The following is a 23,749-nucleotide window of genomic DNA, read 5'->3' as shown; positions in this document are numbered from 1 at the left end:
TTATGTAAAATTATTTATTTATCTAAGATGCACCTACACTGAATTTATCTGAAAAATAAAAAAGTTGATATTAAGAAAAAAATCGTAAATGGAAGATTATAAGAGAGGGTTTCGAGTGCCAGCAAAAGTTACTGGCGTGCCATGTTTGGCACGCGTGCCAGGGGTTGCCCACCCCTGCCTAGGAGCTATTTTAATAAACATACTGCTACAACATATGTCTGATATTTTGCTGCCTATGGAGTCTTTAAAATTTTTTTGGTTTCCCATCTTGCATTTAAGTCCTTTAACCATTTTGAGTTTATTTTTGTGTATGGTGTAAGTTAATGATCTGGGTTCATTTTTTTTGCATGTATCTGACCAGTTTTCCCAGCACCATTTATTGAAGAGACTGTCTTGACACCTACCTATTGCTTCTTTTGTTGCATTTGCTTTAGGTATTATATCCCTGAAAACATCTAATCCAAAGTCACAAAGAGTTATGCCCAGGTTTTCTTCTGAGTTGTATGGTTTTAGCTCTTATATTTAGGTCTTTGATCCATTTTGAGTAAATTTCTTCATATGTTTCTTTTCTATGTCTAGATGCTCAGATACTTACCATTGGAGCATAAGTGCCTATACTATTCAGTACAGTAACGTGCTGTATAGGTTTGCAGCCTAGGAGCAATAGACTATACCATATGGCCTAGGTGTGTAGAAGGCTATACCATCTAGGTTTGTGTAAGTGAAATCTATGATGTTCACACAATGATAAAATTGGCTAATGACACTGCTCAGAACATGTCCCCACTATTGAGCAATGCATATCTATATAACTCTTTGCTCTGGGACTGGGTTAGGCTATTTTAATTAAGTCTATTTCCCTGTGGTGTTGCTCCTGGAGCCTTTGGGCTCACGTTGACTATCTATTTCCCTGATCTGTCTATTAGGCTGTCAGTCTCAACTGCTATTATGCTCTAGGCCAGTGGTTCTCAACCTTCTGGCCCTTTAAATACAGTTCCTCATGTTGTGACCCAACCATAAAATTATTTTCATTGCTACTTCATAACTGTAATGTTGCTACTGTTATGAATCGTAATGTAAATATCTGATATGCAGGGTGGTCTTAGGCGACCCCTGTGAAAGGGTCGTTCGACCGCCAAAGGGGTCGCGACCCACAGGTTGAGAACCTCTGCTTTAGGCTCTATTACTTACTAACTGATTGCCCTATTTTTGTTTTCATATTTGCCAGCTTTGCTTGTTTCACTGGGGGAGTAGGTACATGGAGCTCCTAATGATGGAAGTGAAAGTCTCACATTTGATTTTTGTGCATTGACCTTGTATCCTGCAACCATGCTGAATTCACTTCCTAGTTCTAAGGTATTTTATAGTTTGGAGGAATTTCTATGTATATAATCATGACATCTACATATATGGAATATTTTATTGATTCTTTTTCAAATCATATGCCCTTTATTTCCTTTTACTGCTTCATTGCACTGGTTAGAATTTTCAGTACTATGTCAAAAGAGTGTAGAGTGGACATCCTTTCATTGTTTCTAATCTTATGGGAAAAGCGTTCAGGCTTTCACTTTCAAGGGTAACAACAATGGTAGGTTTTTGTTGTAGAGGTCCCTTATCAAGTTTAAGTAATTCACCTCTATTCTTAACTTGCCGTACATTTTATCATTAATGGGTGTTTAATTTATGAAGTGGTTTTCTTCATGAATTGATATATTTTTCTTCTTTAGTTTGTTAATATCATGGATTATGTTGATGGACTTTTTTGAACATTCATCTAATCTTACATACCTAGACAGAATTCCACTATGATTCTTTTTATGTGATGTTGGATTCTATTTTACAATATTTTCATGAGGATATTTTATATTTTAGTTTATGAGAGATACTGGACTCTAGGGCTTTTTTTTTGGCATTCTATTAGTCTTGTTTTGGTATATCTGGTACCTCTGATTACCAGAGGCCAGGGTTACTCTGGCTTCATAAAAGTAGTTGGGAATGCTCCCTCCTTTTCTTGTGCTCTCAAGCTACAGTTTTATTGTCTTTACCCTGTGATGATTAGGGCTTTCTTCTACCATAGGGTATGTAGAGAGAATGGTCTGGGGAAAATTTTCAGCAATAGTTGCTGTTTTGTTTCCCTTCCCAAGCCAGAATAAAATATCTTTCTCAGGATTCTTCTGTCTTCCATGTCAGCACTTGGTGGAATTCCTAAAGGAAAAGTCTACAAGAGGATGCAAAACCACCTATGTCTACAGCCTCCAGGGTCTTCACATCTTACACTAGCCCACAGCTAACATTTAGCAATTCCTTAACCATGTTTAGCTGAATTTCTTATGAGTTTATATGTTGTTCAGTAGTATCTATGAAAGATAAACAATGATCTGGATACTGTCCCTGCAGAAGCTTGTCTCTCCAGATTTTAGGTTAGATGTTTGCACCACAATCTCAGTTTTCTGATTCAGTCAAGAGAAGTCAATTTGCAATTTCCAGGGATTTTTATATAGTTATAAAATTCTGCATCCCTGAGTTGATACTAGAAGATCATATGAACCTGGAGACAAGTTTTTGAGGGTCTGTTTGTCTTCCAGCAACCATACCCCAGTTTACCAATTCCCCCACAATGGTGATTATGGTGGGTTTACCAGCTCGAGGAAAGACTTACATCTCTACGAAGCTCACCCGATATCTGAACTGGATAGGAACACCAACTAAAGGTAAGTCTCTGAAACCTTTTGTTATACAGCCCCCTACAGGCTACTGGCTGAAAACAGAGTAAGGTAGTATGCCTTAGTACCAGGAAAGTCTCAGTTATTAATAGTATGTGGACTATTACTGCTACTACTACTGCTATTACTACTACTACTACCACTATACTGTTATAAAATTTAAAATTTCTTGAGCACATACTCTGTACCCTACCCCAGGCTAGGCGCTAGACAGGAAAACTAGTAAGATTAAATATCTTTCCTCAAGGAGCTCCATTTTTGCAAGACCGTGCTCCTCTGAGCTCCCCACAAACCCTTACCACAGCCCCCTGTATGCCAACACTAATTACATAGTGTGTTGTAGCGTGTGCCTGGGTCTCTCTCCCCTGGACCTGCTCTGGGGGGCAAGGGACTAGATCATATTTAATTCTGTCTCTTGAGTATGACAAGACTAAAACTAAATACCAAAAGATAGGGTGCCCCCACATCATACACAATTCAGAATACAAACAGTAAATGTAAGGAAGTCTACCAAAGGTTTTTATTTATTCCCTGATGACTGTGCTGATGCTTTTAAAGAATATCAACATAGCTGAACATTTTTATTGGGCCATGTTCCTCCTTTACGTGTGCACTAGGCAAGTAGTTAGACTTCTCTAGTGAAATGGAGCACACTGCTCTCCAGTGCAGAAAACGGGTCTCTGAGGCATTCATTTATTCACTCAAGCATTAATTATTTGTTTGGATGTTGGGCAAACAAAGACAAGTAAGTCAGGATGTCTGTCCTCACAGAACTCACAGTTCTAAAACACCCGGGAAGGAGGAACTGTTATCATCATTTCACAGTTGATAAAATTAATGCCTGGGAGGTGAAGTGTCTTGTCTAAGGGCACATGGCCAATAAGTGACAGAACCAGGATATGAACCCACATTTACGTGATTCCAAAGCCTGACACTCACTGTACCAGGGCTCTTACTTGGCTGTACTGATGGGAAGAGAAAAGAATCCCACATTGGCCCTGTACCCTCCCTTCCTCCACTCTTTTCCTCTCCTTTCTCTTGCCCATCCCAACACCCTTATTTATCTGCCCCATTCCCAACCCTCCCCCACCACCACCGAGTCTCCTTCTCTCTTCCTCCCATTTCTTCTTTCCCTTAATGCGCTTTCTCTAATTCACTAGTGAAGAGTTTCCCAATGCTTTTCCATGTGCCAAACCCATGCTAGGCATTGGAGATGCAAAAATGGATATGATTCGCAACCTGTCCTTGAAGAGTTTTCCATGTGGTTGTGATGCATAAGAGTACTTCATGTCACCTAGGAATCCCAGATCATGGTATTGAGGGGGCTCACAGAGGAAATTACCAACAGGAAGGCAGTGAAAGCTTCCAGATAGGTTATATTTGAGCTGAGTCCTGTAGGAGAAGTAGGACATTCACAGAACAGAGGACAGAAGGAACAGTTCTCCTGGAGACCTGCAGGCTCACAGGAGCCTCTCCTGAGTGTAGGAGGCACATAACACAGTGGTGGATGGGTCTTAACTCCAAGCTCCTTAGCCTGTTGTTCAAGGACTTCTACAAGCAGCCCCTACAAGTCTCTCAGGCCTCAGTCACAGTGGATGACTCACCATCCCCCAAACATGCTCTGCCTTCTGCCAATGCCCTACCTTTGCTCAAGCTGTTCCTCTACCTAGAATTGACTTTGTCGTCCCCCCCATCTCCCATGTTGGTCCATAAAAGGCCTGCCTCCCTGAAAGGATTAATTCAAATGCTGCTTTCTCCAAGAAGCCTCAGATCACCCAAAGTTAATTAGTCTTTCCTTTCCCCTTACTTTTTCGCATGGCTCTGTCAGAGTACTTGACAAACTAGATGGGAGCTCTGTTTACTGAATTGTTCTCTGTCCTGTCTGATGGATTCTGAGGACTTTGAGAGCCTCATCACACAAATATGGTTCATCTCTGAGACCCCAGAAGTCATGTCCTTCTTCACAGAGTGGGCATCAGAAAAAAATTTATTAGTTGAATGCATGAAAGGTTACTTCACCTTATTGCCTATATCCTCTTTCCTTTCCTTCCCTCCTTTCTGTTTTTTTTACCATTACAAATGAGAAATATGGCTTTAGAGAGGGCTTAAATTTAGTTTCCCTGTCAGGATACAGAAAGATGTAATAACATTGGACTATGATTCAGAAAGCCCAAACTAGTTCTGACTCACTGTTTGACTCTTGGTGATTGATTTTACTCACTGGACCTCAGTTTCTTTATCTTTCCAATGGAGTAGAGCATGAAAAGGGTTGGAGTTTATGATAAACTAAAATTGTGGAAAGACCACCAGCTTTGGAATCAAACAGCTCTGAGTTTAAATTCCAGTTCCCCACTAATTAACTATGAAAGTTACTTACCATCTCTGAACTTCAGTTTCCTCATTTGTAAAATGGAAATGGTGATTCCCACTTTGCAGGATTGTTGTGAACAATAAATCTGGTAGACAAAATTTAAAGCTTTATAAGCATATTATATAGCTACAAATTATACCTTCTTCTACCCCTAAATTCCCTCCCAACAAGGACATGTTTTTGCTACTGAGATCTTCCCAAACTCTTCACCAGTGTTCCCTGCTTTCAGTGTTTAATTTAGGCCAGTATCGACGAGAGGCAGTTAGCTACAAGAACTACGAATTCTTTCTTCCAGACAACATGGAGGCCCTACTTATCAGGAAGTAAGTATCTAACATTTTAGGGACCTGCGCTGCTCCCTGGCTGAGGGAGGGCTTTGTTCAGGTGATGGGGGACTAGGGCAGAACCACTAGGGTTAGCAAGGAGGCCCTCTAGACTCTCAAAGGGTGGTTTGGACAGCCCATCTACCATATTACCTTCAACCTGTTTCTGGTCATAGCTATCCCCTGCTTAAAAACTTTAAACAGTCTCCTACTTCTGACAGGAAAGAATGGAAACTTTTCAGGCTAATATTTGAGACAAGAGTCTCAATAACTTGGCATATTCCAATCTCTCCAATCACATCCATTCAACCTCAAGGTCTCTCTCCTCTAAAAGACTGAGCACTTACAGAAAAGAGCCTGTGTCTCACTTATTGATCCATGCCTTCATAATAGAACCTTGAAAAGAGTAATCATTAAATAGATTTTTACCAAAATCATAAATACATTGCCAATGCCATACATGTGCTTGCACTGGTATCCATATCAAGAATGCCTTCTCCTTCACAGACCATACCCTCAGCCTCTAACTGGGTTCAAGAAGCAGTTCAGTTTGAGCTCTATTAACTCAAGGGATGGAGCCTTTAATAGTATGGCTTCTGTCATTCAGTATTTTCCTGGGCATGCCATTTTCCCCTGTGTGACATCTCTGTGCTTGCCATGGTGCCTAGAAGAAAGGACACCTTGTGTAGATGTTTAATAGGTGAATAATTTAATCTAGGACATCTGAGAGATGGTGCAAAAGATACTGCAGAAAAATGGAGAGGAACCAATCTTGAGGATGGGTCTTGTTTGTTTCTTTCTCCTTTTACAGGCGGTGTGCTCTGGCAGCCCTGAAGGATGTTCATGATTATCTCAGCCGTGAGGAGGGCCATGTTGCGGTAAAGAAATTTGTATTGTTCCCTAGGGTTTCTGCTGGGATGGAGAACAGATAATATGTGTATTGAGCATTCACTGTGTTCCACATGTTATTCTAGGTACTTCTAGATAGATATTATACCCCATTTTATATCCCAGAAGAATGACACACAGATTAAATAATTTCCAAAAATGGCATAGTATGTATGTGTCAGGACAGAACTGTAATCCAGGTTGTGTCGCTCCTGAATCTACAGTTAACTACTATACCTCCCACACCACTCCCAGGAATTTAGCAGCACTACACTAAAATTTAAACTACAGTAAAACATTTTTGAGTTCTGAGATTTCCTAAACATTTTAGTCCGTTTAATCTCAGGCTTTTGAGATAGGATTTGCAAATTCTAAAAGGGGGAAAGATCCTCAAATATGCAAACTGTCCCATCTAAGGTGCTGGAGAGTTGTTTCCTGTTCTTAAAGCGCTCCAGGGTGATAAGGAAGGAAGAAGCCTCACCTAGGAGATGAGAAATCAGTTCTAATTCTGCTCTGTCAACAACTCTCGGTGACCTTGGTTAAGGCAAATCCTTCCTCAAAGGCTCAGCTACTTCACCTGTATAATGACCCTAATAAAACCCCACACTTTTTGCTTGGCCAGCATGGCTCAGTGGTTGAGCATCGACCTGTGAGCCAGAAGGTCATGGTTCAATTCCTGGTCAGGGCACATGCCCATGTTGCAGGAGGCTGCCGGTCAATGGTTCTCTCTCACCATTGATGTTTCTGTGTCTCTCTCCCTCTCACTTCCTCTCTGAAATTGGTAAAAATATATTTTTTTAAAAACCCCACAATTTTTTTCTTGTCTTATTAGACTTACAAAGCCTGCTACATTTCGGGAGAGACATTAGGACTCAATAAGTACTTGAGAAATTGACACAAGCCAATTCCAAATCTTTCCTTTGTTCGTCACCCCGTCCAAGTTCTATCTCCTCCTGGTAGCACTCCACTTGGCTAAATACAGGGATGCTCAAAGAGTAGGCGTTCTATCAGCACCAGACTCATAGTAAACCAATCTCATCATGTGCCTCTAGGTTTTTGATGCCACCAACACTACCAGAGAACGACGGTCACTGATTTTGCAGTTTGCCAAGGAACATGGTTACAAGGTACAGTAACACTGCCACTCTTATCTAGAGCCTACTGATCCAGCACAAACTCCAAAGAAAGGCAAACCAGAGGACTCATCGGTGCCAAATCAGCTACCATAGGCTCAACATTTTAATTTGGTTGAGATGGCTATCCAGATCATGGTTAGAAGCAGCAAAACAGAACAGAACAGGAAAGGAGAGGTGCCACGTTAGGCAATGAAAATGATGGCTGATAGGCTGACACTGTGGGGGCGGGCGGGTGAGGAAAGTGGAGAGAGAACCACTACAAAACACATATATAAGAACTAAAAGCCAGTAAACACAGCAAAGGAAACCATGAACAAAAACGGGGGGGGGGGGAAATCTACCGAATGAGAGAATATATTTGTGATATACTTGATAAGGGGTTAATATCCAAAATATAAGAAATTCATACAACTCAATATTAAAAAAACAAAAAAATCCAATTAAAATGGGTAGCAGACCTGAATATATATTTCTCTATAGGAGACATACAGATGACTGATAGACATAAGAAAAGATGTTCAACATCACTAAACATCAAAACCACAGTGAATACCACCTCATGCCAGTCAGAATGGCTATCATCAATAAGTCAACAAGCCCTGGCCGGGTGGCTCAGTTACTTGGAGCATCATCCCATACACCAAAAGGTGGCAGGTTTGATTCCCAGTCAGGGCACATATCGAGGTTGCAGGTTTGGTCCCCAGTTGGGGCAGATAACTGATCGGTTTCTCTCTCATATTAATGTTTCTCACTCTCTTCCTTCCTCTCTCTGAAAAATCAATTTAAAAATTTTTTAAGCCAACAAATAACAAGTGTTGGTGAGAATGTGGAGAAAAGTGAACCCTCATGCATTGTGGGTGGGAATGTAAATTGGTGCAGCCACTGTGGAGAACAGTATGGAGAGTCCTCAAAAAATTAAAAACAGAATTTCCATGTGCCCCAGAAATACTACTTTGGTTTTTTTTATTCAAAGAAGATAAAAACATTAATTAAAGATATATGCACCCCTATGTTTATTGCAGCATTATTTACAATAGCCAAGATATGAAGGTAACCTATGTGTCCACCAATAGATGAATAAAGAAGATATGGTATATGGAGAACAATTAGGTTCTTAGAAAGAAATAGTGCTCCAAGAAGGATGTGTATATACATACACACACACATATATATACACACACAATAGAATATTACTTAGCAATTAAAAGAATGAAAATTACCATTTCCAACAACATGGATATACCTAGAGGGTATTGTACTAAGTGAAATAAGTCAGACAAAAAAGATGAATACCATATGATTTCACTTATTTATAGAATCTAAAACACACACACAAATGAATAAGTAAAACAGAAACAGACCCATAGATACAGAGAACAAATTTGATTGCCAGAGGGGATCTGGGTGTACAAGGTGAAGGGGAATTTTTAAGTTTTCTTTGGAAAAAAAAGAAAGAAAATTATCATGAATTAATTAGATGAATTGGCACCAGGAGAATTGATTTCAGGTGAAATGGTTTCAGGTGAGCTAAATCCCCATCACCACCGTAGCATGCTACTTACAAAAGGTTGTCCATCCCTCTTGGAACATTGTCTTTCTAAGAGCCTGATTTATTTTGTAGACATTACTTCTAGGATCCCACATTTTAAAAAACAGTAAAAATACAAAGCAATAATCTGGAGCCATTCAATTTAGAGCCCATCTGCCCCATAAAAATCTGAATTCTTAAAAGCACCAGTGAATGAAATTATGTTGTCAGAGATACCCCCAGCCATGAATCAGAGCCATTGAGAAGGGGTCAAGCTCCTATCAAACATAATTCCCTGCTGGAAATCTCTCTTCTGTTTCTCTTATAGGTGTTTTTCATTGAGTCCATCTGTAATGACCCTGGTATCATTGCAGAAAACATCAAGGTAAGGAGCCCCAGTTACCTTTCCTCCTTACTTTGCTTCAGGCTTGGATCATGCCTAAAATTACCTCTATAGGATCAAAGGAGGTATTCTTCCCCAAGATTTTCTTCCCACTTCCTACAGGAAGCATTCCATAACAACTGTGGCCTACAACTTTCCTATGAAATTAAATGAGGCCAGCATATATAGAGTTATTAATATGCACCAGGCTCCAAACTTTACTCTCATTGATTTTTCACAACAAACCTGCATGTTAGGAATCATTTCAGTGTTGGAAACAAGAAACTGAGGTTCCAAGAAAAGTGACTTGTCAAGGGTTTATACAGTCAAAAAGAGGTAGAACTGGGACTGGACCTCAGACTTGGCTATCTGCCTCAAAAGCTCTTTATCCTGCCCCACGATTCACAGCAGAGCTATCACTGCTTTTAGATTCTAGGCATGTGGTCTAGAGCTAGATCACTTACCATATTGTATTGTTCCCCATTTCATCAAATTACTGGAGTTCGGGGACAAAAGAGACCTTAGAAGTCATCTTCAACCCTCCATCAGATACTTGAAATCTCAGGTGAATGTCTAGACATTTTCCTCATACCTCCAGTGACAAGAAGCTCATCACCTTCATCAAGTGCAGTCCAATCAAGCTGAAATCTGCCTCCTTGTAATTTCCATTCAACTGGTCCTATTTTTGCCTCTACAGGCACAGAACATGCCCAATCCCTCTCTTTCCTCTTTATCCATCTATCCATCCATTTATTGATTCAACAGAAAATGAATCCATACACCTGCGCTGGGCCATTCTGGGTATTAGAGACATAGAAATGGATAGAGAAGAATCTTGCTCTTGTGCTCAGTCTAGTGAGAAAGACTGACAAGTTTATAGGCATAATTCTGTGCTATCAATGCTAAGATGAGGGAATAAAGGAGGCTGTGGGAACAGAGTGTTGAGGACCTAACCTTGCATGGGAGGGGTAGGGTGCAACAGGAAGGCTTCTCAATGAAGGTAATAGCTGACCTGCATCTTGAGGAATGCATAGAAATTTGGCAGGCAAAGAATGGGAAGTAAGAGAATAGCATGTATGAAGTATGGCATCTCCAGGGAACTGTAAGTTGCTTAGGTTGGCTAAAGTAAAGTGTGCAGAGGAATAGGGGAGTAATAGATGAAGATAAAAAATCATTTCAGGCCCAATCATGATAAACCATGAGTCACCCGCTAAAATATTTCATACTTTGTCCTAAAGTATATGAGAAATGGTGAAAGGTCTTAAGCAAGGGAATTCCATGGTCAGATGTGCATGTTAGAAATATCCTTCTGGCTATTAGTATGGGAAATGCATCAGAAATAACAAGATTTTATTTTATATATTTTTATTGATTTCAGAGAGGAAGGGAGAGGGAGAGAGAGATAGAAACATCAATGATGAGAGAGAATCATTGATCAGCTGCCTCCTGCACATCCCCTACTGGGGATTGAACCCACAACCTGAGCATGTGCCCTGACCCGGAATAGAACCATGACCTCCTGGTTCATAGGTCGACGCTCAACCACTGAGTCACACCGGCTGGGCAGAAGTAACAGGATTTTAGACAGAGTGATCAGTCACAAAGCTATCATGAACATTCAGGCAAAAGAAAATGCAGGCCAATTAAAGAGATATTTATAAGATATAGTGGAGAGGATTTTGGTGCCTGCTGAGAGGAGGGGAATGTTAGAAAGGGACACATCTAGGATGACTCCCAGTTGCCTTTTAGGCTCAGTTGACTGAGTGGATGATAGTGCCATTCACTGAGATGGGTGAAGAAGGTAGGTATTGAGAGAATTGGAGATGCCAGCCCTAAAGCAAACATACCATATTCTCCCAGGAAACACTCAATACATGTAAGCTATTGTGACCCCTGGCCAATATCTCCTGTTCTTCAACCATTTCTCATGGCACAATCTCCAGGCCTCTTATAAATGTTCTTTTTAAGCAGTGCGTTCTAGAACTGAATATAATGCAACAGACCTTGTTTGGCCACATAGAGATATAAGTAATGAAGAGTCACACAGTCCAGATTATCTTCCACTGACTCATTTTATAAACTTGAGCAAGACCCTTTCTCCAACTCCCAATTTTGCCATCTTTATTATGAGGGATGTTTTACTCAATGATCTCTAACGGCCCTTCCCAAGGGCCCTGTCAGAGTCTCTGTCTTCCACAGTCCCTCTGTCCTTCTCTCTTCTCCCAGCAAGTGAAACTCGGCAGCCCTGATTACATAGACTGTGACCGAGAAAAGGTTCTGGAAGACTTTCTAAAAAGAATTGAATGCTATGAGCTCAATTACCAACCCCTGGATGATGAACTGGACAGGTAAGAGCCCAGAACTCCACAGTCCAGGTCTGAATGCTTAGCCCTGTTTCAATATGCTGTAGGACCTAGGGACATTTCTTCCCTCTCTGGACCTCACTCAGCTCCTCTATCTGTAACATCAGGGAGCTGGACTTGATTTGTATTCAAGGACCCTCCTAGTTCTAATTATCAATGAGGTGGTGATTCATTGATGTTCAAGGTGTTCACAAGAGGATTGAAGTAGTGTTTTCCTGAGCAATATGGACATATCGGGGACCTGATCTCTGGTGGGGGGGCGTGGACAGACATTTATATTTATAGTTCCTCCTGTCTTTGTTGCTATTATTTTTTGAAAAGTATTCTTTACTCGTGGATAGCATTTCAGATTCCAAACATGTTCACCTTCTTTGTTTCATTAAATCCCCTGTAAAGGGCACTAAAATAGGTCTTATGATCATAAATTTTCAAGAAGAAGAAATTGAGTCTTAGAGAGCTAAAACTGCTTGCCCAAGCTCCCACTATTAAAGCTAGGATTCTAACCACATATTCTGTCTCCTAGCCATGTCTCTTCTTACAATGCCCACGTATACCTCTTCAATCAATAAGTAGTTGGTCCCTCCAGGCTGTGGTGTACATAGGGAGTGTAAATAAGAGCAAGAGAGGTGGGTTCCATTCTCAGGTAGCTTCCATAGTGTCTTGAAACATGGGAAGACACATGAAAAATTTGAAACTTTTATTCCTAATACCAGATAAAGATGGGAGAGGTGTTAGCTGTCAGTACAGGGAAAATGAAAGTTTTTGACATAGGTTGCTCCCAGAGCCCTGCCCTTTTTCAAAATGGGTTGTGATGAGAAGAGACTTTCAGAGTCACTCAGACTCTTTGTAATCCAAGTGAGAGGGGTAAGGAGGTTTCAAGCTAAATACTACCCTAAGAAGTTTCAAGAACATCTTTCTAACCCTGTCAACCCTGTCTAACTGAAGTCCTAAGAGGTGAGCATTGTTACTACCTCACTACTCAGATAGGGAAAGAGAGACCCAGAGCAGGGCAAGGGCTTATCTGAGGCCACATAATGAATCAGTAGCAGCATATATACTCAAACGCTTATCTCCAAAATTCCAGCCTGGTTCTTCCCTTCTCACATCCCCAAGTCATAAAAAGCGTCACATGAGGCTTAGACACACAGTGCAAGGGGCAGGACCTTAGGTACAATTGTGAAGATTGTTCACTGTGCAAGGATCTTTAGGTCAAGGGTATACTTACTTTTCTCAGAAAAGCATATGTGCTGGAGTGCGGCTGTTTCTGCCCTGAGGAAAGTGTAACTTTTTCCAGTTTCCACAGGCAGCATAGGGGCTAGCAGCCTATGGTGAAAGAAATTTGAAGGAGAGGAGCTGAGGTGAAAGAGTGGCATTGAGAAAGCCCCTAGCCTTCTAGCCTTCAACCTATATTCCTGCAGGTGCTCAGTTAGTGTTTGATGAATCAGTTTGAGTATCACGGTTGACTTTAATCATTTTTCCATGAACAGACATTTATAGTCCATGCCTCAGGGCCCAGCCCTAAGCTCTGCCCTAGGAACCCAAACAGCGAAGGTCTGTCCCTGCTTCTGCTCTGATACAATGACCATTTGGTTGGGGAAGACCATGAGTATGCAGTTGATCAGAATAGCGGGGATGATCAAACAAGTGAGCTGGAGGAACACAGAGGAGAAGACCCAGCTCATCTTGGAGGAAGAGGTCTAGAAGAGCAGGTTTACCCAGTTAGGTAGACTCGACATGTGTTTAGGGCACCAATAAGGAAGAGGCTACCAAAAATAAGAAGAAAATGATCTTGAAATATTTTATATTTCCAGCATTAAGGTAGTCAAAATAGTAAAAATAAAACCAGAACTTGGTAGAACCTCCTTATAATATAGATTATGATTTTTATTTTAAATTATATGTGGTAGGGTAGAGTATTAGCTATGGTAATACTTTTTTGTGTGAAACACTTCTAAGTGACTTCACATGTCTGGGCTCAAAGAAGTCTTCCTAGAGAGAGTGAATGTACTGGCCCTAGAAGGATGGATGCGTAGGGACTCAACTTTGGAGACCAGGCAAGGAACACATTTTCAAGCAAAGAGAATAGCACTTCATAATGGCCTAGTTAAATCTGAATAAGAGTAGAGGAATACAGAGAATCACCCAGAAAAAAAGCATAAAGGCTAGAGTAAAACAGAAGTTGTGAGCATGGGCCTGGAACAGTGAGGCGAGGCCAAATGGGACCAGTGTGTGAAGGCACCGAGAATGTCAGACTAAGCTGAGGAATTTGGAAATTCTCCTAGAGCCACCAAGAATTTAGTGTCAGGAACAGACAGTAACCAGACAACAATGCTACATCATATATTTTCTACCCTCAAGCTCTGACAGTCCTTGGAGAGGTTGACCTTAGGCAAATCACTTCCTTCTCTCTGTTTCAGTTTCCTCACCCATAAAACAGAGATAATAATCTCTGCTTCCTATGATTGTTATGAGGATTCATGCACTTTGAAGTCTGCATTCCCTGCCAGAAGCTCCCAAAATGTTCAGCAAATATGAATGCCCTATGGGACCATTGGACATGAATGACAGGAAAGGGCATGCTGAGTATGGTGCAGATAGAAAGGCCTTCTTTAGGAAAACCAGAGAGGCTTTCTGAAACCAAACCCATCGCTCACCGCCTTACCTGCAACCATTTCCATTCACTTGGTTTTGTTACTGTGCACACAGGGTTGCTAGTGTGTCACCCCATTGCCCCAGCCTCCCCCACCTCTTTCCAGGGATCACCCTGAACTCCTTATAATAAAACAACTTAGGAGTTAGTGCCTGGCACAGCAGATACCTCAAAGTCTTGCTCCATGGTTCTAGTCTTGATTAGTCAAAGTCCCCCACTTAGAGCTCCTCTGCAAACAGGTTGTTGAATAATTTGATTATCATTCTGCGTATAGTTATTGGTTCATGACAAAGAATTGAGGAGACTGAAAAGTGGTTCTAAGCAAGGACCACAAGTTCCCCACTGATGTTGTGAACCACATCTGTATTCCCATGCCCAGCACATGACACACCTTAGAATGTGTTTGTGGAATGGGTGTTGAGCATTGGTCATGAATTTCTAAGTATATATTCCTAACTGGCCTAAGAACTCCCAAGCACAATGCTTAGAACAGACAAGGATATGTTTGTTGACTGCTTGGCCGATAGGGAAAGAACCTAACACACTCCACTTTCTGAGTAAGGAAAGATACATACACACAGAGACACAGCACACACAATCTGGTAACTGCCTATAGAGTGTCAATTACAATATATCACAGCAGAGATTCAAAGAACAGAGAAGCAGAGCTCAGCTCATGATTTGAAAGGGTGAGGGAGTGGACAGGTTTGGAACTGCTGGGGAGATGTTGGAGGTATCCAGAGACACAGAGGATTACTGCTTCTCTCCAAGTATGTCAGGAGTGTGAACCACAGAAGACAGAACCCCAGATGCCTGGAGTGTGATAAGTGAAGGTGAAAAGACAACCTGGCTCAAGTTGAGACTGAGAAAAGAATACAGAGGGAGATGGTAGCAGGCAGTAAGCTTCTGAAGGTGGCCAGGAAGCAAGTTTCTGAAACGGGTACCTAGAATAAGAAAAGGCATGGCATCTGGTTAGAGAAAAGGTAGGTGAAAGCTGGGTTGTGGAGGAAGCTTGAAGGCAGGGTGTGTAGTTGGGGTTTCTCTTGGGACTAGCCTTTCCACCATCAGCCCCTGAACTGCCCTTGCTCTTGCTTGGACTGGCCCAGCCACCTGTCCTACATCAAGATCTTCGACGTGGGCACACGCTACATGGTGAACCGAGTGCAGGACCACATCCAGAGCCGCACAGTATACTATCTTATGAACATCCACGTCACACCCCGCTCCATCTACCTATGCCGGCATGGTGAGAGTGAACTCAACCTCAGAGGCCGCATTGGAGGTGACTCTGGCCTCTCAGCTCGGGGCAAGCAGGTAGGGAAGGCCCCATGTACCCAGAGGCATTGGCTGATCTGGACCAGGGGGTGCCACAGGTGGGTGGAGTAGCCACTACCTGGGTCCTGAGGATTGCGAGTCTCAGTGACAGGGTAGAAGCAGGTTCTGGTCACTCCCACTCTTCTGCCCTGATAGCCACTCAGTCTTGAACCATCCTTGAATGCTACCATGTGCCCACAGGAGCTGCAAGGCTGAGAAGCTAGGTCTTGGCACTCCAGTCCTGCTCATATCTGGCTGCTTCTCCAACCCCAGCATGATAAGCACCTTGGCCCCTGCCTGACTGGTCCCCTCATCTTCCTCACAACTCTATGCCTTTACTTGTGCAGTTTCCCCACTTAGGTTGCCTTCCTCTGTCAGCCGATGACCACCACTTGCACAGACAGCTACCCTGAAGTGCCCTACCCTTGAATCCATCTTCTCCTCCCTTAGGGCTGATGCTATACCCCCTCCAGCCCACTGCAGATCATCACGCTGTCAGCACTTATCTCCCACCTGTTACTGCTTCCTTCCTGCCCCACCTCCCACACCCCCTTCCAGGGTCCATTTGCTGCTCCATGGTCTGGTCTAAGAAGCCCTTCCCTGTCCTCTCCAGTCCCCAGACAGCTTACCATGCCCTGGGCTCCATCTCTCCCAGTACTGGCCCATCTCTGACTTTATGGCATGAGTCCTTTCTGCCCAGCTAAGCATGGTGACCTGCACATTATGGGTGCTGGCTCACTCAATGGACACATTTTCCCCAGTGTTCAGCCCTGTGCCTAGGCTTGTTAGCACAGGTTCTTGCTGGGGGAATCGCTTGGGGATGGGACAAATGGGATGTGGGTGCGCAGGGAGGAAACGCCCTCTTTCATTGGACACTTGTGGCCTCATTTAATCTTCTCAGCAGCTCTGTGGGGTGGGCATTACCATCACCAGTTTATGGATAAGGAAGCTGAGTCCCAGACAGGAGCAGAGAGCAGCCCCAGGTCAGACACAGCGGGAGCCAGGACTGAAAACCAGGCCTTCCTGGCTGCCCTCAGCAGCCCCACTGCAGAGGTGGCATTGTCACAGGCAAGGGACTGCACCTATCCTTGTGGCTCCCTTTCCGTGGCCTTCACACTGGCAGCCTCCCCTCAAGAGGGACTCCCCTCAAGAGCAGAGTCAAAGGCCACCAGAGGCATCACCCCCACCTCGTGGCACCACCTGCAGGGTTGTCTTGGGTGGGGCTGGCCACGTCCTTGCCCACCTAGCTCAGCACCCAGCTTGGACACATGGCCATCTCCACACACATGTGAGCATGGACACACACCCGCCTGGCCCCCACCTTCACGTGTGGGCACAGTGCACCACACACTTCCCCAGGGACTGTCACCACATCCATTACAGTAGCTCACCGACCGTGTGCCAGGGAGTGCTCTGGGCGCTCCCCATCCACGAACTAATCTCCACTCGCAGAGACCAGGCCAGGTGAGCGAATGCTGTTCAGATCTCACAGCAGGAGATCCCAGGCCAGAGAGGGCAGGGACCCCCAGGGCACAGGGAGCCGGGTGTATGGGAGCTGCAGCAGTTTAACCCCATCACCTACCCCCCCGCCCCCAGTCAAGGGCTGCTTCCACCAGAGCACACTGACTGCTGCTGACTCAGAACCCGCCCTTAGACTGTGTGCACCCAGTGCCCATATTCGTACGTGTAAACGCGCGCCTGTGTCTATGCGTTTGTGCCCATGCTCCTCACACACATCTGTACACAGAGTAACGTGCCTGGACGCAGAGGAGAGCGAGGCACTGGCTCCTCGGGGCTCCCACCGCCCGCCCTTCGTGGTTTCTCTCGGTGCTGTCACCATTTCCTTCCCTGGACTGGCTGTGTCTTGAGAACAGGACACCCTGATATTCAGTGCAGGTCCACACTTACTCAGCACATGTTTGAATGTGGTTAGAACCTGGGTATCAGCACCCCTACTAAAGCAATAAGAATTCAAAGAGTCAAAGAGAAATATTCCCCAAATCCCACTCCACCACATCTAGACCACACTCTGAGTACCCAGAACCCAAGAAATCTCTGCCCTGTGGTCTGGTGTCTGTTTCCAGTGTCTGTGTGGCCCTATCACTGAGTCTGTCCACCTAAAAGCAGGCCATATCACAGGAGTGTTCACCCCTAGGTCAAGGTGTGGCCAAAGGGTCACTGTTTGTGGATCGGGGGATCTGTGAGGATATGGTGTGGGCAGAACTTGTCATGTGACTGGATTATCCACAAACCTGAACTCAAGGCATCTATGAGTGCAGGATGGAGGCAGGAAGAGAAGGGAGGTGGACTGTGGGTGGAGAGCCTCCCTATGCACTCTTGTCCCAGTCTCCACAAATGTTAGAGGTGGACTGTTTGAAGGAATGAATAACCGACGGCGGTGCGAGGGGGGTGGGGGGTTCAGTGAACAAGCAACAACAAACAAACGCACACACATAAATGCACATATTCTATTCTATTCCCTTGATCCGTAGTCACCTGGGAAAGTATATGGCTTTTTATAAATTGGAAACATTTAAACTGTATTCTTGCTTGTTCATCATCATTCTATCATTTGTGATAGATCTGCGCTTGTTCTCATGGCTACCCTGTCTTCTTTCATCTCTCTCTCTTTCTCCCCTCCTCTCCTCATCTGTACCCCCTACTTTCCAGTATGCTTATGCCCTGGCCAACTTCATTCAGTCCCAGGGCATCAGCTCCCTGAAAGTGTGGACCAGCCACATGAAGAGGACTATCCAGACAGCTGAGGCCCTGGGCGTCCCCTATGAGCAGTGGAAGGCCCTGAATGAGATTGATGCGGTGAGATGTAGGGGAATGGATTTCCTGGTGGATGGTGGGGCTTCACTCTCAGCTTATACCCTGGGTTGTCTCTGCTGGCTCCTATGGTAACCTAATTAATTCAACAAACACTTCTTGACAACCAGTCATGTGCCAGGCACTATTCTGTGTGTTGAAGATCCATGAAGGCCAGAACAGACAAGTTCTCTGAACTCATGGAGCCCCTATGCAGACAGTAAATAAGACACTGCATCTCATGTGACAAAGGGTTGTGAGAGGAAGTACAGGAAGTACAAGGGACTATGGAGGCTGAAGGTGCTTCTGACAAGACTTAATGGTGTGAGATTTACAAGGAAAGCTTCCTAGATGAAGGTGGAGATGAGAAAAGAAACAGGCAAAACGGTCTGGGAGTGAGGGAATAAATTAAATTTCAGTGGCAAGGAACAGCTCATGTGAAGGCCCAGAGATGAGAAGAGAGCATGGCATGTTCAGAGAACGGAGGCTAGAACAGCAGAGAGGCTGGGACAATGATTGTGAGGTCTGGAGATACGGGAGATAAGGTTGGAAAGGAAGGTAGCTCATAGGGCTTTATATCGTGTTGAGGAATTTGGATGCTGACCTATAAATGGGAAGCCATTGATGTAGTCTAAGTCAAGGAGGAATGGCTTGAATGTGATTCACTTTTAAAAAATAAAATAAAAAAGACCATTCTGGCCACGTGTGGAGACTAGGTAGGAAGAGGGCCAGAACGAGCATGTAAACTGGTATGGAGGTGACTGCATTAGTCCAGGAAGAGGTGAGGGTGCGATGGACCAGAGTAGTGGCACTGGAGATGGAACGAAGAACTTGAGGAATATTTTATCGGACCCTTATCACATGGCAATCTCTCTTTGGGTCAGGTTTTCCCATGAGCTCTTTTTAAAAATGTTTTTATTTGTTTTAGAAAGAGAGGGAGGGAGAGGGAGAGGGAGAGAGAAACATCAATGATGAGAGAGAATCATTGATTGGCTGCCTCCTGCACACCCCACACTGCAGAAAGAGCCCACGACCTGGGCATGTGCCCTGACTGGGAATTGAACCATGACCTCCTGGTTCATAGGTCAATGCTCAACCATTGAGCCACACTATCTGGGCCCATGAGTTCTTTGAAAAGGCATTGTTTCCTCTCCATTGTTTCACCTGCACTATAGATACACTGATATCAGATAGCGGCACATAGGTTATGATTGTTAGACCCCAAAGTAAAAACTTCACCACAGATACAAATAACTTGAATGTAGGTAGGTTAACCTTCTTGCCTACTAAATAAGCCTCTATAAATACTGACAAGTATGTGTGTGTGTATATATACATACATACGTCCTTAACGATAGATGTACAGTGATACCCATACTTACAAAAAGGGATATGTAGCATCGTTCTGCATATCACATGTATTTGCTATAAGATACATGCAAGAAAATATGTCAACTCTTCATCCTAAGAGTTCAGTTATGGTTTGTTTCTTGCACACATGTGATATAAACATTTATTTGATACCTACTTTGTTTCGCAAAATCTGTTTCACATATTTTGGTTCCTGTCTTCACTGAATTTTCAGGCTAAACAGGTTAGAGGAATACAAAGCAGTGTGTGTAATACAGGCTCTGGTAGGCTAGACTGTGGGCGCACAGATGTCGGGGCAGGACAGGTGACCCAGCCAGGATCTGCCTGGAGGAAGTGATGCCAATGTTAACTTGGAAGGTTAATAGTGAGCCAGATAGAGAATATCAGGAGTGGTATACCAGGCAGAGAGAACAGCTTAAACAAAGAGCGTATTGTGTGTGTGCAGCTGCTAAGGTTGTAGCAGTGGGGGCTAAGAGGGAGGAAAAAGGAATAGATTTGAGAGAAATTTAGGAGGTAGAATCCTAGCAATGGGTTATGAGGGTGTGGATGAGGAAGAAGCAAGAATTTAGAATGATGCCTACGTTTCTGGTTTGTTTTCCATGATCAATAATATATTGTTAATTAGTTCCATTTATTGAGTCTTTAAAATGTGCCTTGTATATCCTGTACTAGTCTCTTTTGCACATATTACCTCTAATATTCAAAACACTCTTGTGGGGTCATTGTAATTCTCCTTGTTTTGCAGATGAGGAAAATAAAATTCAGAGAGGTTAGGCAGTTTTCCTTAAGTCAATAGGGAATCAGTGACCATTTCCACTGGCAACAGGTTCTCAGAATGCCTCTGAATAGAAAGTTAAAGCCAATCTGGAAGGATGTTGTGTCCTATAGGGTGCACTTTCTCCCATGGGCAGGGCCAGTTGAAGAAGTTGGACAATGCATAGCTGTTTTTGGGCTGGGGAAGAGGTGAACCTCACACCAGAGCCTGCTGCTTCTCCTACAGGAAGGTCTAATTCTTGGAATCCACACAACCAGATGGAAAACCAACATCGCTTCCCCACCCCACCAGCAGCCACCTCACTTCTGGGGATTTCTAAGTGGACTCAGAGTTCTCATATGCTCCCGAGGGACAGTCTCTGAGCTCTCGATTCCTCCTTTGGGTAAAGAGAGTGTATCTCCCTTAGGCCCACTCTGAAACTGTTAGGGATTTACTAATGATTGCCTTCTGAGATGTCTGTGGATAGCTGTTTCTTTATCTGCCAGAGATCCTGGAGCAGAGGTAGGGGCAGGAGGGATGAGAGATGCTCTAAAATGGGAGAACCCTGCTGTGGATGTGCATAAACTTGCACACACAGTCACACTCACCACAGTATGCTTACAGTCACGGACATGCACTTCATGGACACTAGTCAGACACAGGCTCCCTCTCAGACACATCTACCAATAACAGCTACACCATACGCACAGACGTATACACACTTACAGACACACCTAGAGATACATGCAGACACAATCACAATCACTATAGACACACATGCAGTCTTTGCAAATTTCTACATCACATGAGCACAGAGGCGTACCATGGGCACACGCACAGTATATCACACAGCCTCAAGCATATTATCACAAATTCACACAGGCTTCAGGCATAGGCACACAGATGTTCACACATATCCACCAGAAACATAATCAGGGACATACACACTCACAGATACACATGCCACAGACACACTGAGGTGCACATGGAAAGACAGACTACAGAAACATTCACGGAGGCATTTTCTCAGATGCTCAGACACCCTGTACACACACACAGTCACATGAGCACACTACATATGATGAGACACATATACAAACACAAAGCATAGATCCCTAAACATACCACAGGTACACACCATGAGCAAGCTGCACACACACATGCAAAGTCACAAATCCTTAAGCCCACATATTTATTTTTTTTTAAATCATCACCCAAGGATATTTTTTCATTGATTTCTAGGGAGTGTTGGAAGGGGAAGGAGAAGGAGCAAGAGAGAGGAGCATCAATGTGAGAGAGACACATTGATTGGTTGCCTCCCACACGCACCCCTACAGGGGCTGGAGCACCTGCAACCGAGATAAGTGCCCTTGACTGGGAATCAAATCCGTGACCCTTTGGTCCATGGGCCAATGCTCTAACCACTGAGCAACTGGCCAGGGGAAAGCCCACATATTTATAAAAATACATACACATATGTACAATATACACCTACAAACCTATTAGGACAATCATATAGGAACACCAGAGACCCACCATGCTGAACACATCTATACATATGCACTCTCACATCTGCACAGCCACATACCTCATGCACACACACACACACACACACACACACATATACACTCAGACAACAGGCACAAACCTAAAGCTGTGTTCAAAGAAACCTAGGTGCTACTGTTCTACAATCATTTGGCCTTAAAACTATGGTAAAGGCTGGCCAGGCTGGCATGGCCCAGTGGTTGAACATCAACCTATGAACCAGGGGGTCACAGTTCAATTCCCAGTCAGGGCACTTTCCCGGGTTTCAGGCTTAATCCCTAGTGTGGGGTGTGCAGGAGGCAGCCAGACTGTGTGGATTTCACCATGTGAATACTTTTGTCCCCAAATAATTTTTCCTCAGGGTGTCTGTGAGGAGATGACCTATGAAGAAATCCAGGAACATTACCCTGAGGAATTTGCACTACGGGACCAAGATAAATATCGCTACCGCTATCCCAAGGGAGAGGTAAGCTTTGAAGGGTGGACTGATTCCTAGAACTCCTCCTCAGTATCCTCATTCCAACCCTCGAGGTTTCTTAGTTTCCTAGATTGCTTTCGAAACAGAATAAAGCATATATTGCAGCAACTGCCACCCCACAGGCACATGATTATCTGGCCCTTGGCTGACTCAGATTCTTGGCTATGGGCAACAAATTCCTCTGTTTTAAAAGGAGGCTGGGGGAGGGGGGAGGTCAGTGGGGAAAAAAAGAGAGAGAGATATGTACTACTATTTGTAATACCTTAAACAATAAAATTTAAAAATAAATAAATAAATAAATAAATAAATAAATAAATAAAGGCTATACGTTTGCCCTGGCCAGTGTTTCTCAGTGGTTAGAGCATTGGCCCATGCACCAAAGGGTCTCGGGTTCAATTTCCGGTCAAGGGCATGTACCTGGGTTGCAGGTTCGATCTCCCACCCTGGTTGGGTTTGTGTGGGAGGCAACCAATCGATGTGTCTCTCTCACATCGATGTTTTTCTCTGCCCCCACCTCTTTCCCTTCCTACATCCCTCGCTTCCACCCTCTCTAAAAATCAATGGGAAAAATATCCTCTGGTGAGGATTAAATAAATAAATGAATGAACGAATGAAATAAAAGCTACATATTTGCCTGCTGTTTCCTCTCTGCTTTCAGGAGGACTCACCTTACCTAGACTTTGTTTCTGGTATACTTTCACTAAAGGCACTTGAACTACTTCAACATACTCTTTGGGTTGGAGTCCAAATGGACAATGGCTAATATTTTAACCTACTTCTTTGCCACCACATAAACCAGACCATCAGTTCTCTATCCCCATAAGAAGTTAATCCTCATTGCTTTCTACACCGCCTCCATTTAGCCAGTTGTACATTTTAGAGTATTTATTAGTCATACCCCATTTCTGACACAAATTCCTGGGAATAGTTATCAGAAAAGCTAACATCAGGGAATATAAAACAATTGGCAAACTCAGACCAACTTTATAATGTCATTTCTGAGGATGAAGATAAAAAAGTGAAAATGCTTTGTAATGAGTTTGCCCTCATTTTCCTTTATATATTTTGAGGCTGTGTCATTAGCGGCATATAAATTTAAAGCAATTATATCT

The 23,749-nt window shown here is 43.5% G+C and overlaps 1 protein-coding gene across 3 annotated transcripts in view; it reads left to right on the top strand.

Moving 5' to 3' along the window:
• PFKFB1 (6-phosphofructo-2-kinase/fructose-2,6-biphosphatase 1) overlaps positions 1-23,749 on the top strand; it is a 45,701-nt gene that overhangs the window by 14,091 nt on the left and 7,861 nt on the right. For 2 of the 3 annotated variants that reach the window (XM_005860893.2, XM_005860894.2), the window contains exons 2-10: positions 2,586-2,711; positions 5,324-5,417; positions 6,229-6,295; positions 7,358-7,432; positions 9,298-9,354; positions 11,578-11,699; positions 15,471-15,678; positions 18,349-18,495; positions 22,521-22,625. In XM_005860893.2, coding sequence (XP_005860955.1) covers positions 2,586-2,711; positions 5,324-5,417; positions 6,229-6,295; positions 7,358-7,432; positions 9,298-9,354; positions 11,578-11,699; positions 15,471-15,678; positions 18,349-18,495; positions 22,521-22,625 — 1,001 coding nt within the window. Of the gene's footprint in view, positions 1-1,228; positions 1,357-2,585; positions 2,712-5,323; positions 5,418-6,228; positions 6,296-7,357; positions 7,433-9,297; positions 9,355-11,577; positions 11,700-15,470; positions 15,679-18,348; positions 18,496-22,520; positions 22,626-23,749 lie in introns of all 3 variants that reach the window. The other variant, XM_005860896.2, reaches the window with a different exon arrangement.

The sequence above is a fragment of the Myotis brandtii genome, unplaced genomic scaffold (assembly GCF_000412655.1).
Source record: "Myotis brandtii unplaced genomic scaffold, ASM41265v1 scaffold1424, whole genome shotgun sequence".
Lineage (NCBI taxonomy): Eukaryota > Metazoa > Chordata > Mammalia > Chiroptera > Vespertilionidae > Myotis > Myotis brandtii.
This window is presented reverse-complemented; position numbering and strand designations above follow the sequence as displayed.